Source organism: Dromiciops gliroides, chromosome 4 (genome assembly GCF_019393635.1).
Source record: "Dromiciops gliroides isolate mDroGli1 chromosome 4, mDroGli1.pri, whole genome shotgun sequence".
NCBI classification, from domain to species: Eukaryota; Metazoa; Chordata; class Mammalia; order Microbiotheria; family Microbiotheriidae; genus Dromiciops; species Dromiciops gliroides.
The window spans coordinates 209189966-209212537 of record NC_057864.1 but is presented as its reverse complement, the minus strand read 5'-3'; the positions used below and the strand labels follow the sequence as shown (position 1 = coordinate 209212537).

General features: G+C 40.2%; 1 protein-coding gene across 5 annotated transcripts in view; it reads left to right on the top strand.

Moving 5' to 3' along the window:
* The window catches only part of AXIN2 (axin 2), a 46000-nt gene that overhangs the window by 5729 nt on the left and 17699 nt on the right, over nt 1-22572 (top strand). For all 5 annotated transcript variants that reach the window (XM_044003047.1, XM_044003046.1, XM_044003045.1 and 2 more), the window contains 2 exons: nt 7428-7568; nt 20446-20548. In XM_044003047.1, coding sequence (XP_043858982.1) covers nt 7428-7568; nt 20446-20548 — 244 coding nt within the window. The remainder of the gene's footprint in view (nt 1-7427; nt 7569-20445; nt 20549-22572) is intronic.

Below are 22572 nucleotides of genomic sequence, written 5' to 3'. Positions count from 1 at the left end.
TAAGCCATATAATTTGGACTTTCATGTTAGGTTTAGAGCCAACAGACTGGCTTAATGTTAATAGATAACTGAGATTGTGGCTCACTTAGATCGAATTAGGTATTGGCTCACAATAAAATTCTGAATATAGAGATTCTTCTTACTGTTTTCCAGTGGGCCTTTGCTTTTGTTTTCTGATGGTACACAAGCTCAAGCTTTTGTGGGTTTTTAAAAAGTACTTGTGAATTTGAATATTATGGTTTAGTTCATGAAGACCTTAACCCAAATTGTGGGGGCCTCTGGAGTACTACTCATCATTGATTCTAAAGATAAATAGTCATTTAGAAAATTACCAGATCTTTTAATATACTTTATCTTTGGAACAGCTCCCATCCTACCTGTTCAAATGACAGTTCCCTCTGTGGTTTTTTCCCCCCTCTTATTCATCACCTTCGAAGTTGTCTTTGTGAAAGTTAATCTTATAATTTTAAAGTATTGTCTCCAGACTCAAAAGGGGAAAGGAAAAAGTTAATTTCTTTAGTAGTCCCTTATGTAGTCAACAAAATTGTGGACTTTTTTGACCTGCCAAGTCTGTGTTCTGAGCTACTGTTTCCTTTCTAGGTATTTAATTTTATACATTGTTGTGCTTTTAGTGGGATGTACTTGGGCCTTTGGGAACAAATATGAATGTAAACTAAATAATGGATGGAAAGATAAGGAAGATAGAGAGTGGAGCATTGTCTTAGTTGCTGTTCCTACAAACATCAGACAGTTACTTTGAGGGACTTCTTGTCTGTTACTTAGGTAGACTTGGGAGGGGGCGTGTCTCAAGAGGTGTTGTATATCAAAAATGGAAAATAAGGGATCCTCTTCAGGATCTTGCTTCAGGATCTTGCAAAATATTTTTCTGGATGGTTGACATTGCACAGGTGATTTAAGACCTCTGGGATACTGCCCATATGCTGGTTAAATCTGTCATTCTATGATTCCATATTCAATTAGGTAATCTTGTACTGTCTTTTAAGGGTTTGGTTTTCTGCCTCTGTCTCCCAGCCCACTTACCTTAAAGCGACCTTAACCGGTTTGAGGTTTTGGGTGTTATATCTTTGTAAATTAATTCCTAGGTGGTCTTGTCAGGTCCATTTGAGAGTAATTGTATACCTATGTATAGTCTTAGTATTTAAGCTCATTGAAGGCAGGTTGTAGCCAGGTAGAGCTAAGCCCATTGTGGGGATGCAATATGGCTGACTCCAGTTGGGTTGTTAGCAGGTTTGGTTGGAATTAATGCTGTGAAGTGTTGAGGGAACAGGAAGATCCTGGTCTGTTTATAATGCATCTAGGGTAGTTAGATATGGGAGTTAATGCATTCTCTTATCAAGTTTTTCCATGATACTGTTGATTTTTTTCTTGTCTACATTTATACCCCATTACAATCTTCCCCTTCTTGAGGAATGGTATTTGGAGAATTGAGGTATTTTATATATATTCATGCTACATTAGGCCACTTTTATTCACCCCTCAAATCCTTGTCATTGTCAGATTCTGATGACACAAACTTGAACTGTTCTTTCTTGTCTGAGGATCGTTTTTTGTTTTTGTTGTTTAGTTTTGTTTTTTGATGGAGACCAACACAAGAAGCTTCTCTCTCACTACAGATGAGTACCATCAATGCAGAGTTTAAGTGAAATTCCTAGGGCACATTGAGGTTAAGTGACTTGCTCAGTATGTGTCAGGCAGGACTTAACTCCCAGGCCAGCCCCTCTATTCCCTACACCACACTGACCTTCTGAAACATTAAATTATCTTGACATGTTTTCTTATGCCTGGGTTGTTGGGTGACAAACACATGTAGAATTTCCCTTTCTTTTGACTTAGGTAAATCTTTGGTTCATAGTAGAGTGATGGAGAGTCCTCTCCCCACCCCACCCCCATGTTTATAAAAGGTAATAACTGTTCCATGGCCTAGTCGAATGCTCATACGCAATATAGTCCACCTTACTACATATGCTTGGTTGTATAGCCCGTTAGATCTTTCCTTATGGACTTTCATAACTACTGGAATTGTAATTGGCATTTATGTTGGGTTTTAAGGTTAGAAAAAAGTGCTTTACATAAATCATCTCTTGAGTCTCACAGCCCTCCTTGTAAAGGTTAAGTGCTACAGGTAATATCTGTTTTTAATAAGAGCATAAACACTTGTGCATAAGTGAGAAACTGAGGCTGAAAAGCTAAATCTAGTAAATGTTTGAGATGGAATTTGAACCTGGGCCCTTTTAAACTGTTAATAACTCTCCTAGTTCCATTTACTTTAGTAATGGTTAGATGAACAAAAATGGTCCTCTTGGAAAAGAGTGTAGCGATAAATATGGTTGGATACTCTGTCTTTCTGGAGAATATACATAGTAAATAAGTTACAATGACTTTTGGTAGGACTGTTCTTTAAAAAAAAATAAAACAAATGGCCTTTTCTACTACCATATGTGCTAATGGAAGTTATATGGAATTAGGAGCTTAGGGTAATGCATTTATTTTGGGAAAGAGCATCCAGAGAGAGTTTAGTTTTGGGTACAGATTTTTATCTCTACCAAAGAGCACTCCATTGTATTCTTTCTTTAGAGTGCTGCTTTGGCAGTGTTTGTGTATTCCTCTCCAAGGTAGACTCATCTGCCTCCCATTAAATCCTCTGTTCTAACATCAGTGAGCTTGGCCTTCCTTTGAAATAAGTTGGGCCAAGCAGATGGCCCTCTACTGGCTCAAAGTGCTTCCTGTCCTTTGAAAGAACTCACTTGATGAGGCCCAACTTGTGTGAAGCTATTGGAACTAAGTTTGGCTTCAATTATCCTAGATGCCACAGTAAAGCTATGCTAGGACCAGCATTCCATGATTAAGTTAGAGAAGAGGTCCTCTGACGGCCTGGTAGCCTCTAAAATTTACTTGTTTGTGTATTTCTCAATAACCCTAATTGTCCCCTGATGTGTGAATTCAAGAATATATTGAATGCAAGTTAGTGTGGCCTCAAGAAAAGAGGGAGTGTGCCTGCTTTTATGCAGCAGTCTTGTTCCATTGTCAGAGTGGCTACTTGAGAGCCCTGAACTGACTGGGAAAGACTTATAAACAAATACTTTAAATTGCATTGGTTGTGATAGGGGATCCAGAAAGGCCAACTCTATTGTACTGTCTTTGTAAGGGGGCCTTTGCCATGCCCAGTGTATGGAAAGCAACATGCTGTGTGTCATCTTGTCAAGATAAGAGATAAGAATAGTCTGAAAAAACAATCAGACCTTCTTGAATCTCCGAAGCAACTGCCACCTGACAGCTGAAACCACTTTGCATATTAAGATTGGAGATTGAGTTGAGTATGCAATATGAAATTTGCATCTTGGGCTACCATTTTCCATTGGAATTTAAAATCCTTGCAGGCAACTTGATGCAAAACAGCACTGGAGAGAAACAATCAAGCCATCTGGGTACAATTACTGTAGCATGGTCAAGTTTTTTTTTTTCTTAAAGTAATTACAAGAAAACAGCCCTAATCAGTTTTCTTAAAGTATGCGGAGATTTCTGCAAAGTTCTGCGTTCTTAAAAACTGAGCTCACTTTTCTCTCCCCCCCCCACCATCTTGTTATGATTATAGAAAAATTCCAATACTTTTTTTTTATTCCAGTTAACTGAGTTAGGAGCAACATACTCCCATTTTTAATTCCTGCTCAAACAGTAGTCTAGTATTTTGGAAGTGAAAGGAGAAGGGGGTTTATTTTAAGAAGTCCATGTGTCATTTCTCAGTGCACAACTTTGAGTGATTTCAAACATAGATGAGTGAACATGTGATTTTAGTCAAATGGTCTTGTATGGAAAGGAGGGGGCGGAGTGTGGCTGCATCACAAAGAGGGATTTCTAGGGGAAGATCGATTAAAGGTAGTTTCTACCATTTGGTTTGAAGGTAACCAATCAAAAATGACTAATTGCTGATCTGTTAACATGAGAATGATAATAAAAGTATAGGGATATAAGAAGGTACTTAAGGGCCACTAAAGGTAGACTTTGGGTACCTGTTGTTCATCTTTTGACTTTTTAAAGGGAAGACCAAGTGCTAATGAGTTGAAACTCTAGTGTTTACAGGAGTATTCCCAAGGCCTCTCAGGATTATAGTACTATACTCAGAATAGAGATTCACTAAATTTTTATCACAAAGTACTAAAAAATGGAAAAAGAGATCATGGGGATTGTGTAGGACACCTGTGGAAACAGAGGCCAGACAAAGAGACTTCCTAGTTATCAACTGCTGAGACTATCAAACATCTGACATTTATTGTGATCTTAAGGTTTGCGAAGAAAATGCTGTGCATTGATTATCTCATTTGAGACAACATTGTGAAAGTAAATGCTAAGGGCATTTTTGTACCCATGTTTCAGGTCAGGAACACCGAAGCTAAAGTAATTTAAGAATTACTCAGGACATATGAAGCAGCTAGTAAACGTTTAGGGGTGGGATTGAACTTGGGTTTTCCTGAATCCAGGTCCAACACCCTTGTGATTGTTAGTCTAATGGAAGTTTGATTTTGATTTGAAGAAGAAAAAAAACCTAACAGATCTGGTTAGGATGGGTTTTAAAACATTTAACCCATCCCCCTGCTTCTGGGCAAGGATATGAAACCAACCTAGAGAATCGAATCTGTTTTAAAAGAATTGCAAGGAAGCTAAGTTTTCACCATTCTTCTCTCTCCTCTCCACCGGTCCCCCCCACCCCAACTTCCCCAGCTAGTCTGTTTTTCTACCCTAGCTTTTTTTGTAGAATTCCATCTCACCATTGCTCTTTTCCCTACCCCTCTTCATTTACACTTCTCTCTTGTTCTGCCCTCTCTAAAGATAGTAATGAATGATATAGTTCATGACTATCTTCAGTCCTCTGAGAGCTCCTCAGATACTTGAAAGTTTGCTCAAATCATCCCACTACCATCCTTTTTTTTTTCCAGGTTGAATCAGTACAGTTTCTTGAGTCTTGCCTACTGGATCTGGTTATCCAAGCCTGTAATAATTTCCAGTGTTTTCTACCAATCCCTCTTTCTCCATTTTCTGTGTCCTTTGATATTAGTGCAGCAATGGTGTAGTGGAAAACAATCCAGGATCTGGAGTCAGGAGAGACATGGGTCCAAACTACTACTGTAATGTTTACTGGTTGTTTGACCTTGGATAAGTCACATCTAGCATTTCCTTCTCTGTGAAATGAGGATGATAAATCTCACAATATCCACCCCACTAAGTTGATAAGAGGAAAGTGCTATGTGGACCTTCAAGCATTACATTACATTACATTAACAAGTAGTTGTTAGTGGAGCACAGAAATATAGGATATAGCTTTTTTGTGTAAAGGGGGTGAGGCTGGCTTTTATAATTTCTGTATGTTTACCATACATCTGTTTATGTTATAGTTTCAGTGTCCTCCTCTAGGCAATTGTGCACTCACTTAAAGATTCCAAGATCTCATTTTCAATTTCTCAGTCCTTTGGAGCATACGAAGAGCATGGAAAGCTAAATTTGGGATCATCTGGGAATTGGGAACCAACCTTAGATCTAGCCTCTGCTCTTTTGTTAGCCATGTGAACTTGGGCAAGTCACTTAAACCCGTTAAGTTTACAAATCCATAAAATGAGATTGGACTCAGATAATAGATTTAGAGTGGGTATATGGGGACTTCTCAACTCTCCAACCTTAGTGGAAGATCCTTGAAGGCAAGGATGCCTCTAATCTCATATCTTCATCATTTTTGTGTGTCCCATAGCATCCTATATGGTAGCACCATGCACAGAGATATTCAAATTATATTTGATTTGATTGTCTCTCTCAGTTGCCTTGTTTTCCAGCTGGAAACTACCAGGGGTTCTTAATCTTTTTTGTGTTATAGACCCCTTTGGCAATCTTGAAGACTTTGAACTCCTTGGAATGATCTTTTTTTTTAAATGTATAAAATAAAATTAATAGGATTACAAAGGAAACCAACTATATTGAATTTGTTATGAAAATATTTTTTAAAAATTCATGAATTCCAGGTTAAGAACCTCTGACATATACTGTAATTATTGCTGTCTGAGGTGGTATGTTCTTTACCAAGTAATAATACCACTTTTCATCCAAGGACCATGCTCTCTTTAGGATGCTTGCAGATTGATTTGAGCTCTCTTGGGCCTGTCATTAGTCTTCTACTTTTTCATTTCTGTCTATATTTATATCCTTTGTTCTCTCAGGAAAGCATGATAGGTCTAGCTGAGCTTAACTATCTCCTTTATTCTTTGTAAGCAGCCTCTCTCCTCTCCTTTACACCCTCCCCCAAAGGTCAAGCTTTAATGGGGGAGCTAACTTTAGTCATGCTGTCAGTGTTAGCACTGTCCTGCTGAAAGAGGTTCATCTCTACCTCCTTAAGCCCCTTACTGGTCACACCAGAGGAATGCAGCTCAGCAGGGGAGGAGCAGACACTTGTTATGTGAGGGAACTCTCTAAAGACTGAGCTCAAGAGGTTGAAAGTGGGGAGCCAGCCAATGGTCAGTGAAACAAAAGGCCTAGAGATGCAAGAAGGGCCAAGGACTTCTTTCCATTTAAACAGCTGTGCTGCTCACTTTAATCCAGCTGGCCCTAACCATTCTTGGCAGAAGCATGGTAGTTATTGTGTATAAATGTATGTGGGGTGGGGGGGGAAGGGGGTGTAAAGAGAGTGGAAGAGTGTTCAAAACACACCATTATAATTTTTCATGGATTGCCTTCCCAGCTAACTCATACCAATTCCTTTTTTTTTTTATACCAATTCTTAATGTTGAAACCAGACTCTCCAGTTTTCTAGACTTTACTCCCCAAGAAAGGGTCAGGATAGGGCCTGCAATTTGGACTGCTTGGGCTGTTTGGGGCACTGACCCCCAGCATTGAAATCCTACCCTATGCCATGAAAGTTGTGGGAGAAGTCAGTTTCTGCTAGTTGCACAGGGATGATTTGGTGATGGTTAACCTTTTCCCTCAGTGTCCCTCTCAGGTCATACACCTCCCTTCACTACTTGTGAAAAAAACTCTATTTCTCTCTTGAAAAATTAATTTAAAGTTTTCTTCCTAACATTCCTGGGAAACTACTCATTGATCAGCCTTACTTGAGGCAACTATGCAGGTCAATAGTAAGTGGGGCAGAGAGGGGTGAAGGGAGCTAGCCTCTTCTCTTAGTCTGGGAGCAATTCAGCTGCTATAGGGGTGGGGGGCATATCAGGTACTTTTGTGGGAAATTATTTTTGCCAAGATGAATTATTTAATGAGCATAAGAATTCAGGTATCCTGCGTAGGGGCTGGAGTGGTTATAGTGGGTTGGAACTGGGTAGATAACTACCCAATTCCCTCTATGTCCTTGGTCACTGATTTATCTGGTTCCTAGGGCAGATTACTGACTGTACTCCTATTGGACTTTTTCTTTTTAGATCCTTCAAGAGGAATGATCCAGTTAATCCATATCACGTAAGCTCTGGCCATGTCTTTGCTCCGGCAGCTAGCGCCAATGACAGTGAAATCTCAAGTGATGCGCTGACTGATGACTCCATGTCAATGACGGACAGTAGTGTGTAAGTATGTCATTGCCCTTGTGCTGCTGAGTGGGGTTGAGGATATGAATGCTGCTGAAGACATAAAGTTAGTCTACTTTTTGCTTTGAAGTTCCCATCTTGGGGTGATTTATTGTTTTGTTTTGGAGTGAAAGTCAGAGTACTTCCGAATTTAATGCTTTGAGAGGAGCTGGCAGTAAACAGGGTGGTGCCCCAGTAGTGAGAAACTAAAGTTGGATTACAGAATCCTCTGCCTGGAAGGGATAGATGCTGATCATGTCATTCTCCCCAGGCTTTGCATAAACTGTCTCTGAATGCTAGGGCTCCCACGTTATTCTTTTTATTCTCAACAGCTGGAAAGGGAATGGCATTAGTAGGATTCAGATTTAGGTCCTCTCTTGTTCAGTGTGGTGAAAAGAGTTTAGTACTGGGTTTTTGGTCAACCTGGGGTACTACAAGGTGTGTCTTTAAAATAGATTTTTAAAAAGAAATATCTCTACTCAAACATCCAGCTGGTGCCCCATTGTTTCAGACATACTCAGTGGTGATAGATCTTCCATTGAGGGTGGGTTTGATTTTTGGAAAAGCCAAAAATATTCCTGAGTCAATTCTGGGTAATAAAATGGGTAATTTGTTGTTGTTTAGTCATGTCTGACTCTTCATGACCCCATTTGGGGTTTTCTTGGCAAAGATACTGGAGTGGTTTGCCATTTCCTTCTGCAGCTCATTTGACAGTTGAGGAAACTGTGGCAAACTGGGTTAAGTGACTTGCCCAGGGTCACACAGCTAGTGAATGTCTGAGGCCAGATTTGAACTCAGGAAGAGGAGTCTTCCTATGACTGACACTCCAACCACTTTGACACTTAGCTGCCCAAGATGGGTAATAAAGCTGGTTAATACCATTTTGGATCCCCAGTGATTCATAGTCATCGGTCAATGCAATTTTTCTTGCATGTCTCAGTCAGTCTCTAGAGGCAGTTTTGAAAAATGTTTTGAGCAATGACTGCTCCATAGGGATACATTTGTACATTCCATAATTCTAACTTATCTGGCGAACCACATTCACTTGTTCAGTCACACCTCAGAGTTCATTTCACCCATCAGCTGATAGTATAATAGGAGGTGAATCATATCACTTCTGAGCCTGAGTTTCACTTTTCCGTAATAAGAGGGTATTTGGACCATGTTGATGTCCAAAGTTTTCTTCTAGTTCAATAATGGCTGTACCACTGACTCATTGCTTTTGTGTCTTCTCATTGCTATTGATAAAGGCCCCACAGACCTTTGGGAGGGTAAAAGGTGTCATGTAATGGGGAGGACGAATTATAAGTAATGTTAATAGAGGAAGATTATAAAGTAATAACTGTCATCAAGCACAACTGATTTCAACTTGTCTTCAGAGCATGAGGATCATTACTTTAAGAATGCTTGATGTCAAAAAATCTTTGCCTTTTTGAGGGCAAATGGGATTTCTGTTAGCAGCCAAGTATCATTCTGGGCAGATTATGGTGAAGAAAGGTGGATGATCAAAGGGGTTATGCAATTTGGGGCTAAAATTAGTGGCTTATTCATTCAGCACAATGCAGGGAGGAGATTGCAGTGTTAGATATGTGACTTTTCCAAATGACTGAAGCTTATCCATTAACATTAGTAAGATATTTCTGAAGTATTACATACTTCTCTGCCTTCTAAAACATAATTTAACATTTTCTTGATGGCTTAGGGAGGCCAAATGAGTTTATTCAGAGGTGTAGGATTGTTAACCCATATAATAAGTGACCCAAACTGGTATGCTTTGAGTTTTGGCTCTACTTAGAATTTTCCTGTCTCCTCCTCCTCAATTGCTTTCAGTAGTCAATTATCCCAGTATCACCAAATCTTAGAAGCTATTTAATTCAGGAATTTCCTCTGTGGTCATCCTGCTTTTGCTTGAAGAATTCAAGAGAGGGGAACTCCACTACCTTCCAAGTCAGCCCAGTTTATTAGGAAGTTTTTCCTCACATCAAGCTCAAATCTGCTTTTCTTCAACTTGTACCCATTACTCTTAGTACTGTCCCCTGGGGGCCTTACAGAAAGCCTAATCCTGCTTTCCTAAGATAGCTCTTAAAGACTGTGTCTTTATCCCTCTCCCTGCCCCGCCTCCCCAGTCTTTTCCAGGCCTAAACATAGTATCATAGATTTAGAGCTAGAAGAGACTTTAAAGCATAGCTAGTCCCCCTCACTTTATAAATTCCTAGTTCCTTCAACAGAGTGTAAGGTCATAAGGCCCTTAACCGTGTTGGTTCCCTTCTTCTGGACAGTCCAGTTAATCAGTGCCTTATTTATTTTTTTCCAAGCATTTATTACCTCACCTTCCCACAGTCTGCCACCTCTCATTGAACAATTAAAAACAGAACAAAAACAAAAACAAAGGCTTCACAATAAATATACATAATCATGCAAAACAAATTCTCATATTGGCCATGTCCAAAACTGCGTGTCTCATTCTGCATTTTAAGATCATCCCATCTCTGGCAGGAGTTGGGTGGCATGTTTTATCTGGCCTTGTGGTGTATCATTGCATTGATAAAAGTTCTAAAGTCTTTCAAAGCTGATTTTTCTCTATAACTTTGTTTTTTATTGTATAAATTATTCCCCCAGTTCTTCTCACAACAACTCTTCATTAGTTCATAGAGGTCTTCCCACTTTCCTTCAAAGCTGTTCATTTTGTCATTTCTTATGGCACAATAAATAATATTTCATGAAATAATGTACCATAATTTAATTAGCCATTCCCCAGTAGGTGGACACTCCCTGAGTTTCCCATTTTTTGCTACCACAAATGAGCAGATATAAGGTTTTTGGGTATACAAGACCTTTGTCAGCATAGTTCCTTGAGTGGTGGTATCTACAACTAACTGAGCATAATACTTCATAACTGGTTTGATCTCACTATATGGTGGGATTATTCCCTCCTTTCCCCCCATTTTTTAAAAAATTAAAAAGCATTTATTTTCTCCCATCCCAATCCCAATTTAAAAGAAAAAAAGAGAAAATGTTTGTAACAATTACGTATAGTCAAGCAAAACAAAAAATTCTCTTATTGTCCATGTCCGGAAATGCATAGCACTTAAGTGATGCGGTGATTATGATTAGTGGTCTGGAGTTAGGAAGACCTGAGTTCAAATTTGGCCTCAGATTTACTTTCTAGCTATATGACCTTGGGCAAGTCACTGACTCTGCCTCAGTTTCCTCAACTGGAAGATGGTGATAATTACAGCACCTACCTCACAGAGATGCTGTGAGGATCAAATGAAATAATATGAGATAATATTTGTAAAAAACACTTAGCAGAATGCCTGTTATGTAATAAGTACTACATAAATGGTATCTATTGGTGTGGTGGTGGTGGTGGTGGTAGTAGTAGTAGTAGTAGTAGTAAGAATAGTCTCATTGTGCATCTTGAATCCTGTATCTGACAGGATGTGGATAATACAGATCATTCATCATCAGTCCTATCAGAATCATGGTTGGTCCTTGCAATGATCAGAATTTGCGTCATTCCCTGTTGTCTTTACAATATTGTTATTGTAAAAATTGTTCTCCTGATTTCTGCTTCTTATATTCTCTGCCAGTATGTACAAAATTTCGTTAGCTTCTTGGAGGTCATCCCTTTCATCCTTTCTTATATCATAATAGTGTTCCATTACATTCATATACCATAATATGTTCAGCCATTCTCCAAATGATGGGCACCATCCCACTTAGTTTCAAGTTCTTTGCTGAATAAAGAGCTGATTTAGGGAGCGGCTCAGTGGCGAAGTGGATAAAGCACCAGCCCTGGATTCAGGAGTACCTGAGTTCAAATCCAGCCTCAGACACTTGACACTTACTAGCTGTGTGACCCTGGGAAAGTCACTTAACCCCCATTGCCCCGCAAAAAAAAAAAAAAAAAAAGAGCTGATTTAAATATTTTTTGTACACATGGGTCTTTTTTTTCTCTTTTGAATTCCCTTCATTTTGAAGCTATACTTTTCTTGAAGCAGAATTAGATGTTTTTGGTTGGGGAGAGGGCTGGTATATCTTACTGTAGGCTCATTGAGCTTGCAAACATATTGAGTTAGTATTTTTGTCAGTATCATACCTGTTCTCTCTTCTTCCTGTCTGCAGTTTGCTGCTTCTAATCTGCTTTGGGTTTAGAAATTTGATAAACATGTAAGAATTTTTTGTAAAGAGTAAGTAGTCATTGATGGTTCTCTTGTGGGTGAAAATAATGAACCTTAGTCCAGGGATTCTACGTATATTTAGGCGGCTTGGAGGCCTAATATTGTCACATTTCTCCCTTCTCTTGCCAGTCCATCTCTTTTCCCTCTAGTTTTCCTTTCCTTCATACTAAACTTTGACCCCATAAGCCTTACCATTGTAACTGAATCACTAAACCTCCAGTCCGCTACCATTCCAAACATGGGAATCCTCAAAGTTGGGTAACTTCCACCTTGCACATGCTCTGCTTTTGGATGGCAGTAGGAGAAATCAATTCATTAGCACCCAGAAATAAAGACACAATACGGACTTAGGCTGCTTTCATCACAATTGGGCCCTCATAGCTACTCACAAATCTTCCTTCTCTGTTGTTACTGACTCCTTACCTAATTTCCCCAGTTTCCAATCTTGTTCTCTCTCAAGCTTCCAACCTTATCCCACACCCACTCACATCCTTACAGAAGATTATTTAGATTGAGGCCATATGATGGGAATGATTTAATTTCCTCTTTTCCATTCCTTATCACTTGCCTTTATCTTATCACCTGCTCTCTTCTCCTTCCTTATGGTCAAAATCCAGGTCTTTGCTCCAGTAGTCATTGCCTTTTTCCTTATCCCTCCTATGGATCTTTAATCTCTATCTACTGATTTCATTTTGATTACAAACATGCTCAGGTTTGCTGATTAGAAGGGGGGAAAAAACTTTTCCCCTGTCCCTTCTATACCATTCAACTACCCTTCCATCTTTCTCTCTTCTTCATTAATAAACTTGTTTAAAAACTTTCTATGCAATTCTGTGGCTTTCTCATCCTTAACTCCTTATGCTGGGATGTATAGCCCCACCAACCTTCTCTAAGGTCACTGATGACCTTCTCTAAGGTCACTAATGACCTTCTAATCACCAAATCCCATGGCCTTTTTTTAGCCCTCACCCTACTTAACCTTCTGAATTATTTTGTACAGATCATGCCTTTCTTTTAGATTTCTTCCTTGACCTCAGAGACATCATATTCTCAAGGTTTTGTTCTCAACCCACTTTTTTTCTTTATCTTTTCCTTTGCCATTTCATTTATTCTCAAGACTTCAATAGCCTTTATCTGTAGCCATGGCCAAACCTCTTTCTCCTTCTGGAGAATACCTACAAGATCTCTTTACCTGCCTGTCCCAGGGATATTTCAAACTGGTCCAAAATTAAATTGATCTGTTCCTTAAGACAGGCTTCTCTGTTCCCTAGTCACTGACATTGACTATATTTGTATTTTCTTAGATTCTTATCAATCCTTCTCTTCTCATATCTAGGTGCTTGGCAAGTCCTGCTGATTCTACTTTCAAAATATCCCTTCTCTCCATCCCTTTCTTTTTCTTTCCTCTGCTGCTATACCAGTTACCCTTGTTACCATCTACTTGAGTGGAAAATAGACTTCCTAACTGATGAATCCTTCATACTCCTGTCACACCAATCCAATGCATGTATGACTCCTATTTGGTCTACCTTGGCTCTGTATTGCCTTTTGAGTAAAAGTTGGACTCCTTTGCATGGCATTCAAGGCTCTCTATAATCTGCTACCTTTCCTGTCATAATTCTCAGTCTGAAGACACCTTGTGCTGTTGGACTTTGGCACCTTTGCTCATAATGTTTCTTATGCTTGGAATTTCATCTTTACCCTTTCCTTTTTTACTTCCTACCTACCCTTTAACAAACAAATGCCACCATTTCTGTTAGTAAGGGATGTCCCAAGGGAGACAGTCTTTACTAACAGAAATGGTGGCATTTGGGTCATATAGCCCTTCTAGATAATAAAGTGCCATTAGGGCAGGGTCTTTATAATATCTCTATCTCTCTTGACATCTAAAAATGGGCTCTGTCAATGCTTATACTGTATTGTACTGGGTATAAGCCTAATGTATGTTGAATCATAATCACAAAATGTTAGAGCTGAAGGGAACCTTAGAAATTATCTCAATAACCCATCTCATTTTACAGATAAGGAATCTAAGGCTCAGAGAGGAGAAAGGGACTGAAGTCATATAGCTTGTTAGTAGCAAAGTCAAATATTAACCTGAATCTTCTGACCCCAGATCTGGTGTTCTTCCTACTTCTGCCTCTGTGAATTGAAATAAGTAAGATAGATTAGATCCCCTTTTTCCTTTGGAAAATGATTGGGGGTGGGGTTGAAGTAGCTTTGAGCTTTTATCCAGATTTAAAAATACACAATTGAGGGAAAAAACCCAAACTTTTTCAAAGCATCTTTTCTCTTAGGACCCCCACTGGTTATTTAGTGGTCAGGTCTCTTCCGTTTATTAATAGCTATTTAGGGAAAAAAAATGGACATAGTGTGTTTTCCTTTTACATCTCCCCTCCCCCTTTCCCAGAGGAAATGCTTGCCTGGCTTTATTTGGAGGTGGTTCTGCTTATGCTGTTTGATCTTAGGGCCTTCCCAGGGGAAAAAAACGTAACTTGCCCCTTTCCAGCTGTACCTCTCTAAGTCCTTTGTAGAATTGATACTCTGCATGTGGAAGCTGCTTGTGTGGGAATAGATGAAATCATCCTCGAGTATCCATTGTGCTTTGTGACTGGAGTTAAAATGTTGTTTCGTGTGTGCTATGTTGGTATAGTGGCATCTCTTAGTCTGAAGCAATGGCATGACCTAAATATGAGGAAAAACCCACCAGCCTGGTTAGTTGAGCCTCGCCTAAATGCAGAAACACCATTCAAAACTAAGGAAACGGTCAAAAAAAAAAAAAAAAGAAAGAAACATTTTTAAAGAGCCTATAGCAATATGAATAGATCACTTTTGACTTGTAATTCACAAACCATTGAACCCATTAGAAAGTCCTTGTGAGGTGGTCAGACTTTGGAACCATTGGGCAAGAGTTTGTGCTGATTAAATAACAAAACAGGTCCAAGGAAGCTTTTATTTCTGACTGGTTCTGTGTGTGTGTGTGTGTGTGTGTGTGTGTGTGTGTGTGTGTGTGTGTGTGTTCTCTTGCTGCAGAGAATTCAGGGGTCTAGTCCTTTCTATGCTAGTGTGTAGGGTGGGTCACTGGGGATTCCCAGGGCTGGGATTATACCCTCTCTTCATAGCCATTCGAATTATAGGCCTTATACAGATAAGAGCACCAAGTGAGAAATAAAATGTGTGGTGGATGAAAAGCTGAACTGAATTGCTTTCAGTCCATTGTTGGTCTAGGGGAGCTTAAAGGGGATAAGAGGGTAGCAGGCCTCTTTGAAATTTACTTGAACAAGTGAATGGGAGCTCCTAGTAAAGCAGTCATGAAAAGATCTCTGGCTGTTTTTTCCTGCTGTAACAATAGACAGTGCAGACTGTGAGGAGCTTGGGGAAGCTGGGTTGATTGGACTGCTGGGAGCCTCAAGCTTGGGGAAGAGAATTAGGGTAGGGCAAGGGGTGGGGGTGGGGTGGGCATCATATGTGGGCTTTAGTTGATTATAGAAGATTTGAGTTCATTAGACACATAGGAAAAGCTGTCTTCTCCATTCTTGGTAGAACTGATTCTGGGTTAATATCTTTTTGCAAGAGTCCCAGGTAGAGATGAGACTAGTTCTCTTTGCTCCAGATGCTGCATTTGTAGATTCTAGGGAGTGGCAAAGGGAGAGAAGCTGGAATTTATAGAGCCAGGATTTTAAAAAGAAATGTTTTCCTTCTCCCCCAAGGGCCATTGGAAGACCATTTTAATAGGAAATAAGCCGCCATCTTTAAAGTGGCTGGGAATGTGGGTCTCCATACTCTGTAGATCAGTGAACATGCTGTTTTATGAGCCTGTTACTAGGAGAGTTCCAGCCTCTGAAGAAATAGCTTTTTAAAAGGTTCACTGCCAGTAAGTAGAACTAGGAAAACAGTACATATAACAACTATGGCAATGTAAGTGGAAAGAAGAAGAACAAAAATCAAAACTGAATGCTTTGAAATTAGAATGACTGAGCTTGGCCCCCCAAAAGAAATAGGAGACTGCAGCTCCTCCCCCACCCCCTTCCTTGTAGAGGAGAGGGGGGACTATGGGTGTGGAGCCCCATATATAATGTTGAACTTGGTTGATATCTTAGTTTGATTTTTGTTGTTGTTGTTGTTGTTCTCTTTTATTCTTTGTTATAAGGATTAAAACTCTCTGGGAGGGGAAATGAGGAGGGAGACATTTGGAAATGAAGGTGATAGGAAAAAAAGATAATACAAATTTAAATTGAAAAAAAAAAGTTCACTGTCTAGAATCCCAGCAGGAGTCCTAAACTACAGTGCTAGGGCTTTGGGGCAGAAAGATTGTAGTGTCATTCCAGGGGGTCTGAGCTTAGCTGTGATAAAGTGTAAAGTCTGACAATATCAGAGGCAGCAGTCTCTTTTTCTTCCCAAGTATGGCATGGGCACTTAAAAGTTGGCAAAAGCCAAGGAAGCAAAGTAGACTGTGTTCAGCCTTCTCTCTTTCTCTTTCTTAGGTGATATTTGGATTTTATACTCTGGATCAGCTCACTTCTTTGAGGGGGTGGGATCTAGGTGTCAAATCATGAAAAAGCTGATTTCTATTCCTTGTAAGGGGGGTTGTCTTTTTATTATTATTTGCTTATATCTTATTTATGGATTGACTTTGGATACAAGGGAATGAAACTGAGCAAACTTCAAATATTACCTTATCTTACAAACCAGGCTTTTGATGTTGGCAAGATCACAAACTTGCTTCAGAATTGTTGCCAAATGAAGACGGGAGTGAAGGCGTGTGTGCAGGAGTCTGATATTTCAAAGCCACAGTCAAACCACATTCAGGTTTAGGTCAGGCACAGCTGAGTCAAAAGGCTAAGCTAATTGGCTCGACTTAAATGGCATCTGACCGAGTACACACTTCAAAACCAGTGTTCCATAGAAACAGATTGACCGGGCACGAGGCTAGTTAGTTAAAATGTTTATAATTAACTCTACTATTTAGTGCCTAAAATTTGGTTGTTCTTCAGCCCACAATCTTAACTGGCCAAGAAGACAGACCAGACATTTAGAACTGGAGAAAAAGCTGACAAGAATGTGGAGCTGTTTTGTAAGAAGATTCGCCTAGGGAATTTATAGTCACATCTCCTTGGAGACTATTCTAAAACCTATTTATTGAGTGCACAAGTTACAACCTCTATTTTCTCCCGTCACTGTCCAGCAGGAGTTACCTGAGGTTAAGCATCAAAACTGCAACAAATGCGATGATGTGGGGATTTTAAAAATCACTCATTCCCATTTCTCATAAATCTGGCAGTGACCTGATTTCTTCTCCTCCATCCTTCCCCCTTCACTGGCATTCCTTATTTCCTTGCCTTAATGTGGCCTAGAGAGAAGAAAATTACATCAGAGACCAGAATAACAAACCAGCATCACTAATTTGTGTGGTTCAGGGAGAAAGAGGGTTGGATTTGGGGTCAAAGGACATCCTGGCTCTGTCACTTCTCTGGACATAAGTTTACTCATCTATACAATGAGGTATTTGGTAATAATAGATAGCATTTATATGACACCTTAAGGTTTCTGCAGTGCCACACAAGAATTCTGAGTTAGGTTCTGTTATTATCTCCATTTACAGATGAAGAAACTGAGGCTGAGAAAGATGAAGTGACTTGCCCAGGGTCCCATATGTAGTATGTGTCAGGTTTAGGATTAGAACTAGGGTCTAGTGTCTGATGTAGGATTAGAATTCAAGTCATCCTTGGTTGAAATATAATATTCTATCCACTGTACAATCTAGCTGCCTCCATGATCCTGTGATTCTACAGTCCTTATTGAAAGTGGGGTGGAGGGCAGCTAGGTGGCGCAGTGGATAAAGCACCGGCCCTGGAGTCAGGAGGACCCGAGTTCAAATCTGGCCTCAGACACTTGACACTTACTAGCTGTGTGACCCTGGGCAAGTCACTTAACCCTCATTGCCCTGCAAAAAAAGAAAAAAAAAGAAAAAAGAAAAAGTGGGGCGGAGTGGAGGAATGGAGATTATAAGGCAAACAGAATTTGAGGATACTTGTCTTGCTCTTTAAAAGAGCTCCACCTAGCCAGACTTCAGAGTGATAGCTAGTATGGGGTTTTTCATGTAGAAAACACACATGCTCAGAAAGAAGCTTTTGAAACTAAAGACCAGTGAAGCGATCCATTTATCAAATGTTTTGGGTCTGCTTCATTATTTTTCATTATAGGGTCTATTTCCCGGCCCTCCTCTTTCTCCCAACAACTTCCAACTTGCAGGAGAGGATGTTGTACCACTGAGACAGGATTTCATGAGTGATATGTATACATTCCCTTTCTCCAGGAAGCTTGTTGCTCAGTTGTTGTTCAGTTCTATCACTCTCTGAGACCCCTTTTGGGGTTTTCTTGGCAAAGATCCTGGAGTGGTTTGTCATTTCCTTCTCCAGCTCATTTAACAGGTGAGGAAACTGGGGCAAAGAGGGTTAAGTGACTTGTCCAGGGTCACACAACTAGTAAGTGTCTGAGGCCAAATCTGAACTCAGGTCTTCCTGAACTCTATCCCCTGCACCACCTAGCTGCCCCAGGAAGCTCCTAGAACCATAGAATGTTACAGGAGTCTTTAGTTAACATCTAGTTCTACCCTCCTCATTTATAGATGAAGAATTTGAGAAGCAGAGAGAGGTTAAATGACTTGCGGGTAGGCATAGAAGTAGTAAATAGCAGAATCAGCATTTGAACCCAGGTTCTTTGACTTTAAATCTTTAAATTTGACTTTAAATACTATTATACTTGTGCGGGTCTCCTGATTTCACAGTGGGATAGAATGTTGGAACTGGTATCAGGAAGACATGAATTCAGATCTGGCCCTCAGACACTTACTAGCTGTGTGACCCTGGGCAAGTCACTTAACTCTCTTCGCCTCAGTTTGCTCACCTGTAAAATGATTTGGAGAAGAAAATGGCAAACTACTGCAGTATCTTTGCCAGAGAAACCCAAAAAGGGTTCAAAAAGAATAGGACACAACTGAAAGGACTGAATAACGAATGCTTCCCTCACCCAAAAGAGGAAAAGGGTATAATTAAGATGACACTACTAAACAGAAAAAATTCTTTCTAAAATAATAGTAATGAATTTTTCACAGGGAAGTCAAGCAAGGAAATCACTGGAAAAGTTGGTTCTAGAACTTTTCTTCTAAGATCAGGACAATGAATCCTGGCCAGTTCCCCTGCAGCAGTATGAATTATTTGGGGCATAGTGAGTACTTCTTAAAATGTTCTAAGTACAGAAGAGACATAGAACAAAGCTAGGAAGTCTCTGAGCTGATAGAGCAGCTTCTTGAATTGCATACTGGCAGCTGGGCCCATCATTTCTTCTACTTCCTGATCTCTCTTGGTAGTTTTAGTTACATGGTAAAGAGCAGGGAAGGTAGATCAGGGAATCCCTATATATTTTCTGGGTAATGCTCACCTCCACAGTGTTGTCTTTAAGAATTATTGTGGGGGGCAGCTAGGTGGCGCAGTGGATAAAGCACTGGCCCTGGATTCAGGAGGACCTGAGTTCAGATGCGGCCTCAGACACTTGACACTTACTAGCTGGGTGACCCTGGGCAAGTCACTTAACCCCCATTGCCCAACCAAAAAAAAAAAAAAAAGAGTAAGAATTATTGTGATTAGTAATGTGGTAGGTAGGTGGTCCAGTGCATAGAGTGCTAACTTGGTATCAGGAAAACATCAGCTTGAATCCTGCTTCTGACATTAGCAATGAGACCCTGGGCATATCATTTCACCCCTCTCAGTTTTCTCATCTCTGAAATGGAAATAATAACAACCCCTACCTCATAGGATTGTTGTGAGTATCAAATGAGACCACATATGTAAAGCGCTTTATTATTGAGCTATATGAGTGCTAGCTATTAATTTAAAAAAACAAACAAACAAAAAAAAAAAGGAAGTTAGGAGGCGAAGTGGATGGAGTACAGCTCCTGGAGTCAGGAAGATTCATCTTCCTGGATTCAAATACATCCTCAGACACTTCCTATCTGTGTGACCCTGGGCAAATCACTTAACCTTTTTGTTGCCTCAGTTTCCTCATCTGTCAAATGAGCTGAAGAAGGAAATGGCAAAGTACTCTAGTATCTTTGCCAAAAAAAACCCCCCAAAACAAATGAGGTCAGGAAGAGACACAACTGAACAACAAATTAAAAAAAAAAGGAACTGATTTACAAGAGGGGGGAATTCAGAAATGACAAGGAATTTTGATGATTAAACTCCTGATGTGTTCATTAAATTCAAAACGAGTCTGTTGGTACCATGGTATCTCCTTTCAAGAGAGTTTATCTCACAGTGCTATAGGAAAGAATTGGTGGTGATTGTTCACTATGGAATTGTGGGTAAAGGAAGTTATGAATCAATCCTATGAACTTTTTTTAAAAGTTAGGAAAAATTAATCATTTTCTGTCTGGGACATTTGACTGTAATCTGGGCCTAAAGTAGGGGTCAGATGAGTGAGTAGAGGTCAGGAAGTCTCTCCCTGTTTTAGGATTTAGTATCTCTCTGGTCAGTTCATTTTGGGGTTCTCCAAAGACGATGACTCTTAATTTTATTGTGGAATATGGCTCCATCAATTAGAAGCATTTTGGTGTGGTTGAGATAAGTGATTTTGGATACTGATTTGTTGAACTGCCTCAATTTAACCCTGAATGTTTGTGTTTAACTTTCCAGAGATGGAATCCCTCCTTACAGAATGGGGAGCAAGAAACAGCTACAGAGAGAAATGCATCGAAGTGTGAAGGCCAATGGCCAAGTTTCTCTACCTCATTTCCCGGTGAGTACTAGATTGGAGGAAAAAAACAAACAAACCCCAAAACAGCCATATCAGCCATGTGTTGGCCGAGCATTGTGTGAAAGGAGTGGGTGGAAAGGCATTCTCCTCTGAGATCTACCCATGCTGAGGATATGAGGAGTTAAATTGGTTACAGCCTGGGCCCCTTGTGTGTTTGTGTGTATGGTTTGGGGGGTGGGGTGGGGAGGGAAGATGGGAGAGGGAGAATGCATGTGGAAGGGTAGGGTTTTTTAAGTGGTAGTGAATGATGACCAGAGCTGTAGGGCCTGGGAAATGCTCCATCACCCAATGAACCATTAAGTGCCTGCAATGTGCCAGGCACTGTGCTAAACTCTGGAGATTAAAAAGACAAAAATCAGATAGTTCCAGGAGCTTACAGTGGGTGTTAGCTAAATCATACAGTCCTACCAGAACCTCCAGAATACCTTTTTACATGAGTCTCTCTCATTCTTTCACACAACCAGAGCAGGTTCTGCAAACAGAAACATTGGGAAGGTGATTGGTTGCAGGGTGAGGCTGGTGATGGACACGATCAGTACTCTCTTTAGTGTGTGGGTTTCCCAGCCTTTCAGTCCTGTATGCTCTTAGCTTTCAGTAAATCTTCCTGTATCCCTGGGCCAGTAAGAAAGGGAATAACTTCTGGACTTCTTGGTGCATATGCACATAAGGAATAAAATAGAGATTAATTTCAATAGCATAATAGAGTTACCAAATATTCTCCATATACCCTTGATAAACTTCTCATACCTTCTCCCCAGGAGGCATGAACTCCTGTTTTATAGTGAAGCTAGCTCATTTGTGGAATGAGGTCAGAAGACTCCTTATGTTTCCTGTGGAATAGATGCAGTGTTTGGGGAAACCTGACTTTGAATTCTTGGTGAGGACCCCCTGGCATCCCCAGGTGTGTCCTCATCAGAGCTCCTCACTTGGTTGGAGAGGGGGGTGGGGAAAAGTCATGGCTGCATAAAACTTCTGGGTTGTCTTCTTTATTTCCAAGGCTTATCTAGTCCCCCTTCTTACATTTTGCCTTTTGTTACCCTGAGACTTTAGGGTGGGCAAGGAAAGCATTTAATCAGAGAGGAAAGAAAGTTCTCAATTTATAGCCAATGTCTCTGTTTACAAATTCTTCCTGCTAGCTTCAGAGACTCCAGTTAGCTCAAGTTATGTTGCTTTTAGAAAATTAACACAGTGAATTGCTAATTCCACAGAGGCCTTGTGTGAGGTTGGACTGAACTGCTCTGTGAGAGCTGTTTACAAAGGCGCGTACAAACTTATCTTGTCTTAAAATGAACATACCAAGACTTTTTTTTTTAAGCCTAGTTGTGTACACCAGCATTTTCTCTTGATCTCCCCCTGCTTAAAAAAAAAAAGAAAAAAGAAAAAAAAGAAAACACCCTGAAAACTAAAGAAAGCCTTCCAGATGATATTCTAGCTTTGGAGGTGTGTGTGTGTGTGTGTGTGTGTGTATGTGTTTATATAAAGAAAAGTTCTATAGCCCAAGCTTGTAAATTAGATTATTTTGTCCTGGGGTGTGCAAATCGACTTTCTCCATAAGGCAGTGCTTTGATCAGGGGCTGAATAGAGGCAGCTTGTGTAAGAATGACAATTTCCAACAGAGTGGCCTTTTTCTCCCCTCACATCATTTCTCCAGCTAAGTGGTTGCCGTAGCGAGGCCTGTCTCATCTGGTGGGGAGAATGCTGGCCTTGGCAGCTTGGCTTTCCGCTTCAAAAGAGAGAGGGAGAAATTAGGGGGAGAGGGTAAAGGAGGGTGGGGGGCTAGGGGTGAGGGGGAGGAGAGATAATAGGAAGTGGCTAGAGAACTCTGTGGTAGTGGGTGTTCTCCGTGCTTGCTTCTTTTGGCAGGCATCCTCGTTGCCTTTTTATATTCTGTACTTGATTTGGAGATGTTCCCTTTTCCCTTGACAGACCAGCTTCAGGCAGCCAGACTCAGCAGTGTTCTGCTACCAGCCTGAAGCAGCTTTCTTCATTTTCTGTACAAAGAGATG